At 51.5% G+C, this 19,020-nt stretch overlaps 2 protein-coding genes across 3 annotated transcripts in view; both read right to left on the bottom strand.

Moving 5' to 3' along the window:
* Window positions 1-1,065: 1,065 nt before the first annotated feature.
* LOC122366434 (putative vacuolar protein sorting-associated protein TDA6) lies at window positions 1,066-6,700 on the bottom strand. Of its 2 annotated transcripts, XM_043338685.1 has the most exons (6): window positions 6,003-6,700; window positions 4,164-4,294; window positions 3,188-3,397; window positions 2,523-2,764; window positions 2,063-2,203; window positions 1,066-1,735 (listed from the first exon to the last, which is right to left on the bottom strand). In XM_043338685.1, exons 2-6 carry the CDS (start codon window positions 4,270-4,272, stop codon window positions 1,349-1,351), a joined length of 1,089 nt encoding a protein of 362 aa, XP_043194620.1. In that variant the 5' UTR covers window positions 4,273-4,294; window positions 6,003-6,700; the 3' UTR covers window positions 1,066-1,348. The 2 variants fall into 2 exon arrangements, with proteins under 2 accessions (XP_043194620.1, XP_043194628.1); XM_043338693.1 differs by lacking the exon at window positions 6,003-6,700 and having other exon boundaries at window positions 4,164-4,323.
* A 4,847-nt stretch (window positions 6,701-11,547) lies between these two features.
* LOC122366424 (serine/arginine repetitive matrix protein 2-like) overlaps window positions 11,548-19,020 on the bottom strand; it is a 32,862-nt gene continuing 25,389 nt past the window's right edge. The window contains exons 6-7 of the mRNA XM_043338672.1: window positions 13,453-13,596; window positions 11,548-12,387 (exon numbers count right to left, since the gene is read on the bottom strand). Of these exons, the coding sequence (XP_043194607.1) occupies window positions 11,996-12,387; window positions 13,453-13,596 (536 nt within the window). The 3' untranslated portion in view covers window positions 11,548-11,995. The remainder of the gene's footprint in view (window positions 12,388-13,452; window positions 13,597-19,020) is intronic.

Below are 19,020 nucleotides of genomic sequence, written 5' to 3'. Positions count from 1 at the left end.
TCCAGACGTTTGGAACGCGCTGCTGGCATTTCGACTTGAGGGACTTTTTGTCCTTTGAGTAGGTCCGCACAAAGTCGGCTGGTAAACTCTGCCAGTCTTGCGCTCTTTTCAGAATCTCTTCCTTGTTTGGAATGGCATCCTCGGGAAATTCATCATCAGACTCGTCGCAATCCAGCATGGCGCGCAAATCTTCTTCGATTGAACTCGATTTTCGGCTCAGTAGGGACATCGTCGTAGCTTCAGTACTCACAGTGTGGGATTCGACATATCACAGATGATAAAATAACAACCGGTACCTATGTGTTAACTGATATGGCTTTACTGGTATAACCGGTTTGATTATGATGTAGCAGCAGCCTTGACCCTTTGTTTGAAGCAAATTTACGGTTGAGACTATTTTGTAATGTTGCAAGAATACTTCAAAATAGTATACGAAACCCCTAACGAGGTATATCGGGCGGAGTTCTCTTAGCGAACAGGCCTGTTCTTTTTCTCTCTGCATCAACGCAACCAAGAACGCAACCAAGAACGCAACGAACGCAACGATCAACGATGTGCAAAGGCATGGCTCATAGCGATTTGATTTTTATTTATCCACACGTGACATAGTCATTGATGATTCTAGTTGTTTGCTCGACACCGTGATGATATGAGAAATGGCAGTTTGGTGATGCGACTTAGCGATATATGAGACTGAGATCGTTGCATAACCACTCCTATTTACAACAAGATGCCGACCATGCCGTGGTAGATTCGACAAGGCAAGGTCCAGCAACCTGGAAGAACCGCCATGAAGCGAATAAATGTTTCACCGCCTGTGGCCATACGCTATTCGGGTGGCAATTAAAGGCTGTGCGGCAGTTAAAACACCCGACATTTCTTTTCCCTCGTAAAATGCATGCAGGTGCCTACACTCCCTTGGGCCCCATCTATCAATACCTATCGATTTTTATTTCGTGTTATAGGTAGGTATCTCGACTACATGCCAGGCGATGCCGCTAAAGTGACAAAATGCAACGCATGGTTGCATTTTGTCAAAATGCATGGTCATTCTTCGTGTGAAGGACAATTAACTTCGTCTGTTCAGAGCCATCCAGTCGATAAATCGTTTCACCTAGGCACTTGGTACTGGTAAAACATGTCGAATATTTTTGTTTTTCACACCAATGTGAAACTCATTGGATGCGCTTGTCACCAATGATCTTTGGGCCGTAGTACTCCATTGCTAGACACGATATGCCTAGCTGACCTTCCATGCACAATAGTGACTCTCGCACGACAGTAGGTATACCCGTGGTCTATTCATTGTCCCAGGTGGCCCTCCCCTACCCGTTGGTACCCTCTCCGCTCAGCGCCGGCCGAGGAGCTGCACCCAGCGCGAGGGGTACACGCGGCCCCTGCCGGTGCCCGGCTCCGCAGCGGCGCCAGCCTCAGCCGGACACTGGAAGTCGGCCTCCTTGAGCGGGATGCCGGTGGGTCCGCCGCTGAGGGCGCACAGCGCGCCGAGCAGGTGCCAGCAGCCGGCCGGGTTGCCCCAGCGGCCGAGGAAGCTCAGCCACTGGGGCGGCCGTCGGTGCAGCAGCTCCAGTTGCTGCCACGTCTTCCACGGCGTGCCGGCGGCCGTGACGTCGGACAGGTGCGCCAGCCGGCTGTAGACGTGTGTCCCGGCCGAGGGCCACAGGCCGTGAGAGCCGCGGGCCACGTACAGCACCGGGTGCGTTCGGAACACCTGCAGCTGAGGGAGGGAACATGGACTGTCAGTGGACTGGTGACCACTCACAGCTCTGGGTGATTGCTGCAGCTGAGGAAGGAAGACAGACATCCGTGGCGTCATATGCTCGGTTGGAACCGAGTAACGTTGGCTCAGCTCTGAAGTGGGATAAAACTGTTCGACCTGAAACTATTCAAATCACCAGACACCATACTGCTAGAGCTCTCTTACCTTCCTCATTTTGAACACTAATATGAACGTTATGCATCTTCGCGAATTTCCATGAATAAAACAAATGAATAAATAAATAACACTGAACAATGCAAAGCAAGCAAAACGTATGGAACTCACCGTGGGTGGGTACTGCGGGCTGACGGGGAAGCCGCCCCTGTTGACCTGCGACGCAAACTGATACAGGTTGGTGGCCCTGTTGTAGTTGTAGTAGGCTCCGAACTCGTGAGCCGAGATGTAGAGCGAGACCGGCTCCCCGTACTGTTGGCGAGACAGGCGCGTTAGCGGACGGTCGGTTGGTATGCGGCAACGGCAACGCTCGACAAGCATATGACTGATCAGTGAACACTGGCGATATTGGGAACAATTCTTACATGAAAATCGCCCATCAATGGAATTTTACATCTAATATCGTTCGAATTTTCATCAACTCGGAATCGGTGGAATATTTATATGCTTCTAAACTTTTCCAGAGGGTCTACGATCTCCTTCACCTCCTTTACGTCGATCCCAACTTCTCGTCCCATCCTTCCCCCTCTACCTATCTCACTTCCCCCTCTACCTCTGGCGTATTCCTCACCTGCACCTGAAGACTGACATGTTCCCAGTCGCCAACATGACTCCCCCGCAGCCGGCCGGCGGCCTTCTTTCCCTCGCTGAACGGATGAAACATCCAGTAGGTGGCCGTGAATGATGGCAGAAGATCGGCGGTCGGTTGACCGGTGTCACACCGGGACACCGTTACGTAGACGGGTACCGGGCGGGTGGCCGGACTGGTGCCGCGCAGGTGCGGCGGGGGACGCACCTGTTCCGTGCCCAGACCTGCCAGACGGGACAAAGAGGGGGAGGTGAGGGTGACTGGAGGGTGGAGGCGGACCTGCTCGGTGTCCAGGCCTGTCGCACGGGACGGGGAGTTGCGGCTTATTGGAGAAGATACCCAGCTGAGCTTTTAGGGCTACGCTGTTATTAACTGCGGTATATAACTTTGAGATACATTTTCAGTCGCACGATTGATGATTCACAATTCTCATATCTTCTCATTTCTCATATCTATCTCATATCGTGAAATGCCCCCATGAAATCAAAAATTTATGGGATACCCCATTGACTTTCATTCTACAGGAGGCTCTCCGACGTGATCTTCATGACGCTGCGTGTGGGTGGGCTCCCCCATCAGTGCTGACTTACAGGCTACAGCCACGGCCTTTGGTTGGTACTGGCCACGGCGCTGCCACATCCACTGACCTGGCGGCAGGCTGGTGACGAGATGTGTGTCCAGACTGCGGCTGCCCACCGGCAGGCTGGCGTCCACCACCGGCCGGCGCTGGCCCGAGCCGTCCTGCACGTGCACGTGAGAGATGAACTCGAGCACGTCGCCGGGAAACCACCGCTCGTCCGGGTGCAGGAACAGCAACGGCGCGTGCTTGGCGACCAGCTGGTCCACCAGCGCGTCGCCTGTCGAGTGAGCGGGAATTGCGGTGGTGTCATTTGCAAGAGGCGAGAGAATGCACAGTGATTACACTGTTGATGAGTCCCTAAATCCCGAGTAATTTGCATGAAAACGTGACCCATGTGTGAGGCAACCGTAGCGGAGGAATCGATAAACAATGATATGCGGCCGCCAGCCGGTTGAGACTAAAGGCAGAGATTGGAGGCAATTCTGCTGTTACTGGCGAGTGGCGTGTTGTGGCATGGCCATGCACAATGTGCAAAATGCATGACAGTTGCCTCAATTGCAAAGCAGTTACGACGCACCTGCTAACAGTTTTGTGCCTGTGACATGTCTTGAAGCTGCTTCTACCTAAAGGCATCGGTCGCTTACGGGCATTGTTTCACCTCTGCTAGAAAAGCCAGCCTATCCTATAAGCACTTCCACTTTGGGCCGATTTTTCATCACCACCTTCTAATCTAACGCCTTCGATACAGTCAGGTTCGATACAGGTTTTTGGTCCTCCGCGTCTCTCCCCTAATACGGCCACTATAACGAGCGGCGGAGAAAGGCTCGCCATCTCACCATCTCTCGACACTTGGTTTGTTTGTTCGTCGGGACCGGGCGAACCACAGACAGCTAGTGACCTGAGGCAAAGGGCTGACCCACATACTCCCGAGAGCTGGGCGCGCACAAACACTGATCCCTCTGAGAGGGATTGATGGCGAGGTTACGCCCGTCTGGAGCCTGCGGGGTGGGACGATCGCTGTTAGCAATCAGTCAACACATTACCTGAAACCTGTTCCGCTCCACTGTGCACGGTCGTTAGCAGGTGCAATAGCGGCGTCAGGAGCAGCAGCGGCGTGCGCGGCCCGGCCCGCGGCTGGCGTAACTCGGCCATGGCGTCACGGTCGGCCCGGAGGCTGAAAGTAAGCGCACTCGGTGTCAGCTGCGCACGCGCCACGGCCCGGCCACATCGGCGAGCATCGGCTCCGTGACGCAACGTCGGGCCTTGTGCGGCGCCGGCGCCGTCTCAGCGGCCGGCGGGGTGTCGCCAGTCGGTCTGCCGCTACCCCGGGTTGTCAGCGGCGGTCCCGATAACGCGAAGCCAACTCACGGCGGGGGCTGAGCGGGTCACGGCTCAACTGAGGTCATCCATTCATCATGCGCCCCCCCCCCCCCAAAAAAAAAACAGTTACAATAATAAGCCGTCAAAACGATCATATCTGTTCTCTGACGATAATATTTCCCTTTCGCATGCGATAGGACCCCCAAGCTCTTTCACAATGCGCCCTTCTTACACCAGGTTCATAGTTCGCACAACACCAACGATTTCCGCGCCTGTGTTGCCAAATATGACAAACATTACAGACATGACAAGCATTAAAAGGAAGGCGATATGATTTAGCGTTCCCGTTGGCGGCGCAGAAGTTACGAATACGTAGCTTATCAGCCAGCAGTAGCAATCTCCGCGGCCATCACGGCCGCCGTCCCTCGAACGTGTCCCTCCGTGACACAAGTCACTACCGTAAATCACATTTCAACACTTCTTGATTATTGGTACCTAGATATGCAAATTGTGCTACCACGCAATTCGTGCATTTCATGAAATGCGTCCCGCTATAAATCTACACTAGAGTGCATTTTTGCGCACTTCCAAAGTGTTCCAAACTGCCTTGAGCAAACCTCCGTGCTGTGCATACAGTTGGCATTTCGTGAAAGGGAAACGAATTTGACCGGTATCGTGACTTTGACGGTGCACTTTTTCCCTACCAGTGAGAGATATCATTGATCATTTGGATTTACCTGATTCCAGATGATACGTAGATCCCATAGGTAGATGCGGATGTTGTTCATCAAAGGAATACCTACACTACACGTAGGTATGTGAGGTCCGCGTCATTGGGCCCAAAGGAACGTGAGCGTGAACTCGAAAGGCTCAAAGGAACCCTCAGAAACCTACGTGGCACCCCTCAAAGGTCCACACTGACCCATCTGAGGCCGCGGCGTGAGCTGTTGGGCTCAGGTGCCGGTGTGGGGCCATCAAGGATAACGTAAGACCCTCTACATCGGCGTGTGGCGCTCAAGGATGTTAAAAAAACCTTTGTGGGGCCCCTCGGAAGCCGACTTTGGTTTATCTGGTGTCAGCGTCGGGACCCTGAGATTCCAACGTAGGTCCGTCGGAAATGACGTGTGGCAGGTGACAGGTCCTGTATGGGATCCTCAAAAATCGGCATGGGCTCTCGGAGGTCAGCATGATGCCCAGACGAGCCTCCGTATCTCTCTTCATCTCTTTCACGGGGGCCACTTATGCACTCGCATATTCATCGGCAGAAGGAATTCATACTTGTGTAGAAACGACTACAAGGGTTAGTTACTTGATACTTCATTCCGGGCATTCCTAATAAGGCACTGCAATATCAACACAGCACGCAATCATGTCTCTTGATTGCTTCTGCTAAACATAAATGATTTGCAGAGACTTAACTCTATACGACATATTCTCTGAACAAATAACGGATTTACGCTGCATGACATTATCGACCGCAATCGCTTGGTGCCGCAACTATACGCCCGGCCGCCCCCCGTTCTCGGCGTTCATGCATTGATGCAAGGCGTTGCTCCACTCACCTGTGCCGAGGCGGTCCGAGCCCGCCGGACGAGCGGACGACCGATCAGCTGAGAGGCAACGGCAAGGTCGTCTGGGGGCCGCGGCTGCCGCGTGCTGTACAGACCCGCCGGGTGGGACACGCGACTCGACACTCGACAGGCCCGCTCTGGCCCGAGGTGACCTGCAGTTCCGTCTTTCGCAGCCGTCGTGACGTTGGGTATGACTGTCTATTCACAATTCCCTCCTCTGTCGGGTGAACTTCACACCTCGAATCTGAGCCCACTTTTTCAGAGTTTGCCGCCTTATGCTCAGTCTCGCCAGTGTCCACCGCCGACAGCTCAGTCCTCCCACTCTCGCAGACAGTCTATCAGTAGCGTTACTCGACTATTTAATGTCACCTTGTTCGTCTTCCTCACGCCTGAGTCGCTCAGTCCTCCCAACCGCCAGTGGTCTCTCCGTCACACTGTTGTCAACTTCCCTTGCACTTGCCGTCCTTTTATGCGCGTCTTTTCTCCGTCTCTCCTGGCTCCCTGCCGTCCGATCACCGACTGGCGATGGTGTCCTCTCCGCGCCCGTCGTCACCACCGTCTGGGACAGGATCAGCCGCTCCAGTGGCCGCCGACCCAGCGCGGCGCGACCCTGGGCCCGTGGCGACCGTCCCCGTCCGCCCCAGCTCACACGAGGTCACGGACTGACCGCCGCCGCCACCTCGACCGCGGAGACCAGGAGCCGTCATCTCACCGCCATGCCTTTCACAATGTGCCGCGGTGCCGCGCCGTGCACCACGTGTCGCCGGGACTCACCCGCAAGGCTTCAGTGCACGTGCAAGGACTGTGGGGGTCGGGAGATACCAATGTAGTCATCCAGGCAGCGCGCTGTGGCAACGTCCAAATGAAGTTGCGAATATTGTGTCAAAGTGAGTTGCATGCATCCTTTTCGGGCATTTTTTTGTAATTATTTTGTCAACATTATATCTTTTCCAAACAACTCCTCATAGCATAATTTTTTTTTACATAAAATAATTTTGATTTTTGATGCACGGCTTCAAGAGACTTCAGGGCCTTGGAACCTTGGAGCCTTAGAGGCAAATAGAGTGTCAAATCCATTTGCATTTCAAAATCGAGAATAACTTGACCATTGGTGACCTGTGATAGCCTGACTTTCAACTTAGATCAAATTGACTAGTTTAGGGTGCGATTTATTTGGTTTTGTAGCGTTTAATTGTTTCCTATTTTTCAGCTCGTCCCTTGTGGGGTATGTAACTGTTATGAACCGGTGGCTAAAGTATTTGACCGAAACAATCCGAGACAAAGGCAATTGAAGCTCATACAGAAGAGAAAATGCAATGGGGGAGGATGAAGCTGTACTTGAAGTGTTCCTAGTGGAAGGGAAATATTTCACACTATATCAGTGTTCAGTAAACCTGATCAAATTCGATCTTTTTACCAAGTATTAAGAAAGCAATTGACATCAAGCTCTTGACGATGCGTTAAGTATAGTCTTCTTTTTTTGCCGACCATATGGTGTCGATTCGCCTTTTCTTTGGACGAGGACTCAAACAAAATGTCAAAGAAGTGCGCTGTCATCATTATGTGAGATTTGTAAGTTTGCCAACAACAAGTCCCGTGGAAGTTCAAACGCCTCCTTAACAAATACAAAATGCTCGATGCAGTTTACCTTGAAATTGCCCATTGTTTTGACGCTCTGGGGCCTTGTCGCTGCAGTTTGCAATAAAATGTTTGTCTTGCGTAAATTAAACCGCGAATGAAATGAAAACTCTGCTTGTTGCAATGATTCTATCTTATATTGCAGATTTGCTTACCTTTACCTACATATAGCTATAAGCTTTTGCCCTTTATTAGCCAGTCTAAATAAGATCAAGGCTGTTCTTGCACCATAACATTGGCTAATTTTTTTTACAAAGGTCGGTAAGTACTTTTTCTGTGACTGATCACTTGTCCGACATATTGAACGTAGCTGAGCTCTCGGCCGTTGTGACATACAAATAGAAAAATAAAAAGAATTTCGTGAAATAAAGTTAATCCACCTGAGCACCGAGTGAAGCAACCCTAAATCAACTGGACCATCTTAATCTGACTGGTCAGAGATACCTCTGAGGCGCTCGGTGGACAGTGTCAGTCGGGCAAGGTCGCCGTGCGGTCCGACGAGTCTGTAAGTCGGCCGGTGACCAGCTGTTGTGACTGTCAGTCGCCTGCTTATGATGGTCAGCTGTAGAGTTGTTACTGCTGTCGCAAATTCGTATTTATTGCTTTTTGGTTATTTTGGTTTCGCTTAGAGTTCACCAACTTGCGGGGAAGACGAGACCAGACACCCGAAAATAAAGTTGCACTGAAAAATCGTCTATGTACACATTGATATTATTGTCGGTATCGCTTTTCATTAACCCGCGCCCCGCTGGGGGGGGGGGCAGAATCTGCCCCCCCTCCCGTTTTTCGCCAATAACTTCTAAACGCGTTACGCCAGCGACGTCAAACTTTCAGTACCTTATCATATATCAATTTGACACGTTCCCTGAAAATTTGAGCGAAATCCGTCGGAAAATTTTTGAGAAATTGACGTTTTAGTGACGTCATGTTCGCCATTTTCGCCTAAAAAACGGCAAAATTTCCAACGCCGCTAACTTCTTCATTTTTAAAGGAATCAAGACGTAACAAAAAAGTTTATACGTGATTCTACTTTGTCTATCATATGGCTATCTCGGTTTTTTGAAAATTTTGGATTTTGGCCAAAATTTTTCCAAAAAACTGACTTTTTTGGGAAAGTATTTATAAAATCCAAAATTTTGAGTTTATCGAAAAAACCGGAATATATGTCAAAGAAGTGGTATATGTGCACCTACATACCAATTTTTAGAAGAATCGGTTCAAAAATGTGGGAGTTATTCAAAATTTTATGACGTCACGACACACAAAAATTTTGAAAAATGATTTTTTTGGAAGTTCTAGACCTCGTACGAAAATAAAAATAGCACCATTCGATTCGCCGTGAAAAACTGCATCGAATAGACACCTTTTTAGGCCTTAACAACCAACTTCAAAATTTGACCTCACTTGACCTGACCTTGACCTGACCTCGACCTGAAATTCATCCAGAGGTGGTCCATATCACTTATTGAGTGTGCCTATTCAATTCCATGAGTAAAATGACCCATAAAACATGTGTCGCACATGCCCTTTTCTATATTTTGTTTTTGGTGACCTGACCTGACCTGACCTGACCTTGACCTTGACCTTTGAATGACATTGTGTGCAACGAATATTGTCTTGGTAGTCTAAGAACACGTTTTGGGCAATCAGTCTCAGTCCATTCTTCGGCAACTACGGTGCAAGGCCAATACTGTAGAAACTTGCATTTTGTACCCTTGACCTGACCTTGACCTGACCTCTGACCTACTTAAGCAAAAAAATTTGGGCTCTTAAGATCCGCCTTGTTGAGAGCTTTCGATTGCCGTTTTCCCCGTCTTTCTACGACCATCGGTTCGGAAGTTAGACAGGGGGGGCAGAATCTGCCCCCCCCAGCAGGGCGCGTATGGCTGAATAGCCCAGCGGGGCGCGGGTTAAAGTATAACCAAATATAAAGTTTATTTCATATTAGGGCGGTAACCTTCTGTCTTTTCATTTATCGGATCAATGTGTGATATAGCCGGTACCCATGCCGGTGCCTTCCGCAATCATGCGCAGGCCCGGCGCCTAACGGTGCATTTTCCTGTAGTTCGTTGCAGTCTCCAAGCCTTTGGTGCTACTGTGGAGTGTACGATTGCAGTCTCCAAGCCTGTGGTGCTACTGCAGTGTGTACTATTGCAGTCTTCAGGTATGTGTGGTGTTACTTATTTGTGTACTGTTGCAGTCTCCAAGCCTGTGGTGCTACTGCAGTGTGTACTAATGCAGTCTTCAGGTATGTGTGGTGTTACTTATTTGTGTACTGTTGCAGTATCCAAGCCTGTGGTGCTACTGCAGTGTGTACTATTGCAGTCTCCAAGCTTTTGGTGCTTTTGTTGTGTACACTATTGCAGTCTCCATGCTTGTGCTACTCACGGTGTGCTACTGTTGTGTGTATTATTGCAGTCTCTAAGCTTGTGGTGCTACTGCAGTGTGAAGTGTTGCAGTCTCCAAGCTTGCCGTGCTATTGTTGTGTGCTGACATGCAGTCTCCATACTTTAGTGCGTAGTGTGTACTTTTGCAGTCCCCGTCTTGCGGTGCTACTGTAGTGTGTGTACTTTTGCAGTTTCGAAGCCTGTAGTGCTTCTGTGGTAAGTGCTATCGCAGCCTCCAAGCGCAAGCCTGCATTGCTACTACTTTGTTGTGTACGATTGCAGTCTCTAAGCTTGTGCTACTGTGGTGTGTCCGTTGCAATCTCCAAGCCTGTGGTGCTACTGTAGTGTGTACTATTGCAGTCTCCAAGCCTGTGGTGCTCCTGTATTGTGTACTATTGAAGTCTCCAAGACTGTGGTGCTACTGTAGTGTGTACTATTGCAGTCTCCAAATCTGTGGTGCTACTGTCGTTAAATGATATGCAGTCTCCAGTGGAATTCAAGCTCCCGTTCCAATATGCGAGTGAATTGGCAGTTATCCGTTTACAAAGGTGCACTGGGTGGACAGCATCGTAGAACAGCCAGCATTACAGCCGGCATGTATGATTTCGAATGTAAAGCGGCCCTTTGAAATCATTAACAAACAACGATGCCCAGTCTACTAAGTATATTAATAAAGTGCTCTTCTCGGCAGCATGCGTGCGTAGCTGGGTGATCGACACCTTCTTGACTTGGGATTAACCACAGACTAGTTTTGGCCAGTCGACCCGGAATGTGTGTTCGGCAACACTCGTTGATGTCCTAATCACTACGCGACGCGCGTAAGATCTGATTCTGACGTAATCCGGTGGAGAGATGTCAAGCTCGGCAATGACTGATCAGTTGGAACTGCCCAGAGGGAGGGAGGCACGCACCAGCTAATACCGCTGTGCTATCTATCATGTGTAACCAGCCATAGAGAGGTAAGTATGTGAAAACTAAGGAGCGGGCAATGCCATTATCCCGCTGCCATCTTCCCAACGTAGCGTCAAAAGTGTAAGTTAGCATCGGTCCCCCTTCACATCCCATGGGTTATGTCCCTCTAAAATAGGCGATTCGTAACAGCACACTGCAATGAATAAAATAGATGGAAACCTATGGTTGCTGATAGCGATGACCGGATATTAGACGTTGCTTTTCGCGTCTAGTTCATTTTGAATTGACGAAGTAACTTGAAATGCAATATCGGCAGTAAGTAAATGGCCAACGGTGAGCTGCTCTACACTGATCGGACATAGGTGCTGGGTCGGACTGCCAGTTTTGGCCGCCATATCACGGGAATAATGCTTGCCCGTTGATACGACAAGCATTATTTCAAACCTAGACTGTAGGTTAAATATGTTGCCAAAACATGAACTCATTGAGGTGAAAGTCAGTGGGTACCGCTTTAGTTGCAAGTCATGATGCATGTCTACCGTCACGCCAGGGTAGATGTCGCCCCAACCAGTCAAGGTCCTGCCCAAAACCACTCCGAGTACTGGTCAAAGTGTATTACATTACAAACGCTGTATTAGTATAAATTATCAGTGGGGTAGAAGCGTGCTCCTCGCACGTGACACAGGCACACATACATTACACATTACACGGCACTCGCTAACATCAGCACACTCATTGCACGAAACATGAGCTGCGGCTCCGGGAAACGGGAACCAACTCACTGAGTCCAACTCACGGAACTCACGGCTAGGAAGACGGACGAGACTCGTCTGAGCGTTTACAATCACGGTTCTGTCTCGATCAGAGCACGGACGGACACAAGCTGGGGGAAAGGTCGGCACGGTATTACGGCCCGACTCACGGACCCAGTGTGATAAAGATGGCCCGTGACACAAACATCATTGGGTTACCAAGTTTCACGTTCCGGGTAGGTCACAATCGATCACGGTTGGAGCGCGGGCGGTCGCTCCGCGATCACAGGTGGCGCTAGGCCTGTGGCAGGACCACGGCGGGCGTCCCCAGCGGCGCCGCCTTCGGTGTCACCCCGGCTATGACGGGTCGCGTGTCGGCGCGGCCGGCCGCCGGTAGGGCCGTGGGCCGGGCCACGCCGGCCGCCGGCGCTGGCCGGGCTTCCTGCGCCGACTCTGGAGAGGTGGGAACGTCAGCCGCCGGCGCCGCGGGGGGCTGGGTGGCGGCGTCTGCCCCGGAGCCGGGCCCGTTCGGCAGCCACTTGCGGATGGTGAGGCGCACCAGGCCGTCCGGCTGCTTCTTCAGCAGGTTCCAGGCCTCGATGCGCGCCATGTGCGTGATGTCCTGGTCGTTGATCGCCAGGATCTGGTCTCGCACGTGCAGAAGGCCACTCTTGTCGGCAGCTCCGCCTGTCGAGAGGGGAGGGAGACTGTCAGCGCCCTCTGTCGTGAGTGAATGTCAGCATCATTATGTCGTAGGATTGTCAATACCGCCTGTCAAGGAATTATCAGCTCCGCCTGATGTAAGACAGGAGAGGCTGCCAGCGCTTCCTGCCGTGCTGGTCGTGGGGGATTGTCAGAGCCATCTGTAGTGCGACAGTGAAAGGAGAGGCTGCAGCTAGTGCTATCTCAAAACTGCCAGCGCCCTCTGTCGCAGGAGACCATCAGCGCTGGGTGGCGACCCGTGCCAGTCGTGAGGGGTTGGTCACTGGTCAGAGTGGGAGGGGAGCTGTGCTCTCAGTGCATCTCCAGTAGGGAGCTGTGAGCGCCCCCTGTGGTAAGAAGCGAATGCTGACGCAGTCTGAACAAAAGTGGAGCCAAGTGATCGCTAGGGCAGCCCCAACCGGGCTGTTGTACACCTAGTGTCTGTAACTTCACCGACAGTCACTCCTAGGCTGACAGCCACTTCCGAAAGCAGCACGCCCTTTAGGAGAGGGCCCCTTTGAGTAGCTGTGTGGCCTGTTCCACCGGAGCACTCCCTTCTCCACCAGATGGGTTAACGTTTGAACTACTGCTGCGCACCAGTCGGTGGTCAACTTGCCCCATTGTTTCCCCAATCCTCCAATCCCATGGCCCTGAAATGGTCTCAATAGACTGAAAGAGCCTAACCCAACAAAAACAACACAAACAAACGACAATGTGAAATCATGGCCGAACGCCGCGTGTTAGTATTTGCCACGAACCCACTTACTTTTGGCATTTACTAGACGTCGTACCCAGTGCCCGGGACTACTACACACGAAATTTCGTGGATTATAGCTATAGCATTTTCCTCCTTTTGGTTCCCGGAGTAGCAAGTGATATCACCAGCAGGGAACGTAAACATAAGTAAGCAGCTGGTGGTAAAGGAGCACTTTTACAGGCAATTACAGTTGAAAGTCAGTACCTGCTCCAGGGACTTTGATGTCGTCCCGTTTAGCAAAACCTATGAAAACGTACCAACATCGTTATGCAGTTACATATCTGCATGCGTACCTGTGAATATCTTTTTGGCCACGAGTGGCCGGTCTCCCAGAGGCGAGTCCTTGCCGCCCTGAAGGCTGAAGCCGAGACCGGCGCCCTCCTTCTTCAGCGAAATGGTCACCGGGGGACCCCGGAACTCGTCTTCCTGCGCCAGCTCTGCCAGAGGTCACACAGAGGTCAGGTCGAGGTCCAGAGCAGGTCAGACGGAAGTCAGAATGACGTCAGATTATGGGTCACTTACAAGTCGAAATACACTGGCCAAACGAGTGTCCAATAATGGTGACACCGGCATCAACACATGGAGGTCAGACACTTGCAGATGCAATGGTTGTAAAGAGAGGTCAAACGAAGGCATTATACATATTTGGCATGGGGAATTACGATCAATCTCAATCAGCTGCAGGTCAGGTAATGGTAAGAAAAAAATATCAATCAGAGTTAAAGGGACCCTCCCACCATAGGCGTAGGAACAGGGGGGGGGGGGGGGGGGCAGGTGGGCAAGTGCCCACCCACTTTTCGAGGTGGGGGGGCCAACCATGTGTTTTGGCCCACCCACTTTTTACTCGAGGCCCCTCGTCTCGATTTGAGAGGACGTCGTCACCTTCCAGAATAAACAAACTCGGTAAAAATAACTTCCACGAATCCCCACGCACGGACTCCAAGGGGCTGTGATGGATCCAAGGAGGCCCTCTGTTCATACTTGTCAGTCGAAGCCCCTGAGACTGATGGCCTGAGAGGCCCTAGTGGATCTGAGGAGGCCCCAATATCCACACTGGTCTGGGGAGGCCCCTGACACTGGCGGTCTGGGAGGCCCCTCTATCCACACTAGTCAGAGGTCTGAGACTGGTGGTCTGGGAGGCCCCTCAATCCACACTAGTCAGAATAGGCCCCTGACACTGGCGGTCTAGCCGAGGCCCCCTACCCTCACTAGTCAGAGGAGGCCCCTCTATCCTCAATAGTCAGAAGAGGCCCCTGAGACTGATGGTCTGGGAGGCCTATCCATCTACACTGTAGTCAGAGGAGGCCCCTGAGACTGATGACCTGAGAGACACTTATAATCTCACCAGGCAGAAGAGGCCCATGAGACTGAACGACTGAGAAGCCCTTCTATTCATACTGGCCACAGGAAACCCCCAAAACTTTCGGTCTGGGAGGTCCCTCAATCCAGCACCAGTCAGAAGAGTCCCCTGAGACTGATGGCCTGGGAAGCCCTTATATTCACACTAGGCAGAGGAGGCCCCTGAGCCTGATGGTATGAGAGGCCCTCATATTCACACCAGTCAGAAGAGGCCCCCGAGGCTGATGGCTGTGAGGCCCTTCTGTTCATATAACTGGCCACTGGAGGCCCCTGAAACCGGTGGTCTGGGAGGGCCCTCTATCCACACTAGTCAGAAGAGGCCGCTGAGACCGATGGTCTGAGAGGCTCTTATATTCATACTGGCCACAAGAGGCCCCTGAGACTGAAAGTCAGAGAGGTCCACTCCTAATGAATCTGAGGGGGCCCTCTATCCACATTTACACTTTCCTAGGGAGACCCCCGAGACTGATGGTCTGAGAGGCCCTTTTATTTATACTGTCCACAGCAGCCCCCTGAGATTAATGGTCTGAGAGGCTCTTCTATTTATACTAACCAGAGGAGGCCCCTAGGATTGATGGTCTAACAGGCCCTTCTATTTATACTAGCCAGAGGAGGCCCATGAGACTGATGGTCTTAGAGGCCCTTCTATTCAAACTAGCAGATGAGGCCCCTGAGAATGATAGTCCGAAGAGCCATGCGGCGGCAACTGGCCGTGACCATATTTCGGCTCGATAGGGCCCCACAGAGCTCATGAGAGCACCTCAAGGGCTCCTAAGTAGACACGCTTATCCCCATAAGGGTGCCACGCCGGCTTCTGAAGGCTCCTTGTAGGCATCTAAGGGCCCTTTCCGGCCTCTAACGGCTCCACCCGCCTGTGATGGTTCCACACCAGTGTTTATGAGCGCCACACAGCGGCGCCTTTGAGGGTCATACTAGTGTCTCTTAGGGCCCTGTATCGGTGGCTCTGGGGGCCCCACACCGGCGCCTCTGTGGGCCACCACACCTGTGCATCTCAAGGCTCTATAGGTACAGTCCACAGCAGAAGTAATGTGGGGTTTCAGTCATGGGTATGTTCTGCTTCTGAAGCTTAGGAACGATTAACCAGACTACAATGAAACTTTGAATGTAGCTTATATGTATCGTCACCCTTGCAGCTGCAACTTTAGCTATTGACATCTTCTTTTCGAGCACTCCGCATTAAACAATCGCCAGTCAAAGCCAACCGTTGAGATTGGTAAAACCACACATTACTTTAGCGGTGGGCTGTACATCTGAAGGACCCACACCGACACCTCTGAGGGCCCCACACCAGTATCTCGGAGCTCTGAAGGCCCCACACCGGTGACTCTGAGGACTCACCGGCTCCTGAGAGCACCATGTTGATGTCTAACGGCTCCAGAAGGCCACTGAAGGCACCACACAAGCTCTCACTGAGCTCTAATGTCCATGTACCGGCCTCTCAGGGATTTAAGCCAGCACATTCATAGCTCCACACCAGCAATTGTTAGGGCTTCACACTGAAGTATCTGAGGGTTCCACACCGGTGTCTCTAAGGGCCACATACCGGCATCTCTGAGGGCCCCATACCGGCGTCTCTGAGGGTCCGCATCTGGCGGGCACCCATCAGCGACTGAAGGTCCCACACTGTCGACTCCGAGAGCCCCATCTGCGTCTGGGAGCACCATGTCGTCTCTAAGAACCACAGCGGCTCCTCCGTACGAAAGATGGGCGCCTGCATGCCAAAGGGGATCGGTTCTGAGACAGTAGGGCACCTACGTGCAATAGAGGGGCGCCTATGAAGCCCATAGGCGCGCCTCAATGCGAAAGAGGGGCGCCTCTGAGGCCTACATATATGGGCGTCCACATGCAATAGAGGTCTGCAAATTGCAACTGATCAATGCCATGGGGGTGCATTCATAAGAAACAGGGGCGCCGGCATGGCAAAGAGAGGCGCCTTCAAGTGTCCATAAAAGAGAGACGCCTATGATAAGCGCACATTGTATGCGACAACGGGGCGACTGTGGGACATATAGGGATGTCTCTGATGACTATACCTACATAGGACGCTTATATGCCAAAGGGGGCGCCTATGAAGCTAATGGGGCACCTGGGAAACGAGGAAGACATTTGTGTAAGGGTTTTCAGGGGTCATGCGCCGTTTGCGGCAAATAGATTCTAAAAAAAATCGGAGAGGGAATAAGTTTTAAAAATGGTGCGGACTTTCCGCACTATTTGCTTAAGCGGTTACGCCCCTGGGTGCATCTGCCCGATCTCAGAAGCTAGATTTGGAGGTCATACTTGAAAGCAGCCAGCAGGACGAGGCAAAAGTTGGAGGCCCCTGAAAATAGGAGGCCCCTGGAAAAGGAGGCCCCTTGACAGGGTGGCCCACCCACTTTTAATGACGTTCCTACGCCCGTGCCTCCCACCTTCAAAAAAGTTAATGAATTGGCATGAAAGTGATGTCCCTTGGTTCAGAAAGAGCGAAAACGAATATCTACCAAATTTCACCGAAAAATATTCACTGGTTTTCAAGATATTAGGCTTTTACTTTTGTTTACTTTTTGGGATCTCCCCTGTTACTAGCGACTTTATTTGGAAGCAATAATTTGGCAGCCTTAAAGTGCGGCAGACGTTGCGCGCAAAGCAGCGTATACCACCACGTGTTAACGATGGTTTTAGTCTAAGATTTAAAAATCGTTAGATCTCCGCTGACGTCACAAATTCTAAGGGGGCATTCCAATGCATTAGCCCCTTAGAATCCGAAAACTGCAAGTTTGAAATTCCCTATCTTCGAATTAAAGCATTTTTCGATGTTGTGAATGCCCAAACCGGTATTTGCAGGCCATGGCCACCAATTTGGCTATCTCAACTCAAAACTAATGTTATCCCTCGCCCGTATTGGTGTTTTTCCAGCCGCGAACGTATAGGGGGGGGGGGGGTCCGTTGGACCCCCCCCCTTGCCGTTTCGCCCCTGATCGAGCTAGAGCTTCGCGGAAAAAAACGAGCGTGTTGCCCGTGACGAGAGGAAGCCGATGATACCCAATTTTAAGGTCCTAGGTCATTGGTTGACCTTGCAGGTCAGGTCAATGACCCCAAAGTCGGGAAAATCGGGACCTGTTAGAACGTCGTAAAGTGTGGCTGCTATGGGTTTTTTTCGGGGTGCTGATCACGAATATCATGTTAGTTTTGATCACAGATGATGTCTTCATGCATTTAGGCCAGGTCGGGTCAGGTCAGGTCAGGTCAACCAGTAAGGGTATTCGTAGTAGGTGGCAACCGCCTCTAACAGCTTCGTAACATGTTACGAAGGCACCAAAACTACTTCGTAAATGTTCATATGGTTGCTAAATTCGAATTCAGCTCCAAAAACTGGTATAGAAACATGTAAAACTCGAAAAAGTGAACCGAGGTCATCAAAGGTCAATGACCTGACCTGACCTTCAGGTGACCTTGACACCCACCCTCATGCATGGGGGCAACATCATATCACATGTTTGAACGCTTGAAACCACGAAAAGACTGCAAACGCGCGGCTAATGCTAGCCGACATACGCCGGATCGCGATTCCGGCCAAACATGGTCTCGAAAAGTAGGTCACAGGTCAAAGGTCATTTGGGTCAGGGTCATGAAATTTTCGGGGTAGGTGTAAAATTGATGAACGCGAGGGTACTGAAAGTTTCGTCGCGATCGGCCGCTTTTTACGCGAGTTATTTGCGAAAAACCGTGGGGGGGGGGGTCCGTTCGACCCCCCCCCCCCTATACGGGCGAGGGTTAAGGTGGGAGTGTCCCTTTAAGAGGCCGGTCGTAGGGATGCGTATCCAGTAAAAACACATGCGCTCTTTCCTCCGTTCACTGGATGGTTCAGGGGAGAGACTGGCATTAAAATTCATGCGATAGTTATTGACATAATAGTAGCTTACGCGCTCTGCGATAATGACCGCGATAATAGTGTGCGATTGTTTATCTCGAACTGGTTCTGTTGAGCCGCGACGGCGAGATATATAGAGCATCGAGAGTGATTCATGGAGAGTGACATAGCTACCCCATTGCATACATAGAGTGGCCAACACCTCCCAGGTCGCTAGAATTATATCAGACCCATCCCGCATCACTCCAGCATACCGCCCATGGCGAGTGTTACCGCTGAGTTCTGGCTAGTGTCGGCCGCCGAGAGGCGGGACCGCTCCGCGCGCCACTGACGCTCCCATGACCGACAGATGTCGCTCGCGGTGTGTCCCAGCGCAGCAGCTGTACCGCTGAACCGGCCCGCGGAGATCGTGGCCGAATTAAGGCCAGCCGGGATGAAATCTCCGCTGGGACGACATGTCTCAGCGCTACGTGAGAGAGCGTTACTGGCGCGGATGATGGGTGGTGGTCGGTTGTGTGGGGCGAATGAATGGTTGTGTCAAACGCAGACCTTGACAGACTGTCTAATGTCGTCATCTCGATTTTGCGAGGTGAGATGAATCCAGAAAAAAACTTTGGGCTTCAATCTCAAACAT

This window comes from Amphibalanus amphitrite, unplaced genomic scaffold, assembly GCF_019059575.1.
Source record: "Amphibalanus amphitrite isolate SeventyFive unplaced genomic scaffold, NRLGWU_Aamphi_draft 000029F_arrow, whole genome shotgun sequence".
Taxonomy (NCBI): Eukaryota; Metazoa; Arthropoda; class Thecostraca; order Balanomorpha; family Balanidae; genus Amphibalanus; species Amphibalanus amphitrite.
The sequence above is the reverse complement of the archived record's forward strand: the minus strand, read 5'-3'. Positions and strand labels throughout refer to the sequence as shown.

Excerpts from the sequence above, each read along its gene's own strand:
- LOC122366434 (XM_043338685.1), bottom strand. The coding sequence starts at position 4,272 with ATGGCCGAGTTACGCCAGCCGCGGGCCGGGCCGCGCACGCCGCTGCTG. Across the intron at positions 2,204-2,522 it reads ATGTCAGTCTTCAGGTGCAG|TACGGGGAGCCGGTCTCGCT; the intron begins GTGAGGAATACG and ends TCTCGCCAACAG. Across the intron at positions 1,736-2,062 it reads GCCCGCAGTACCCACCCACG|CTGCAGGTGTTCCGAACGCA; the intron begins GTGAGTTCCATA and ends TCCCTCCCTCAG.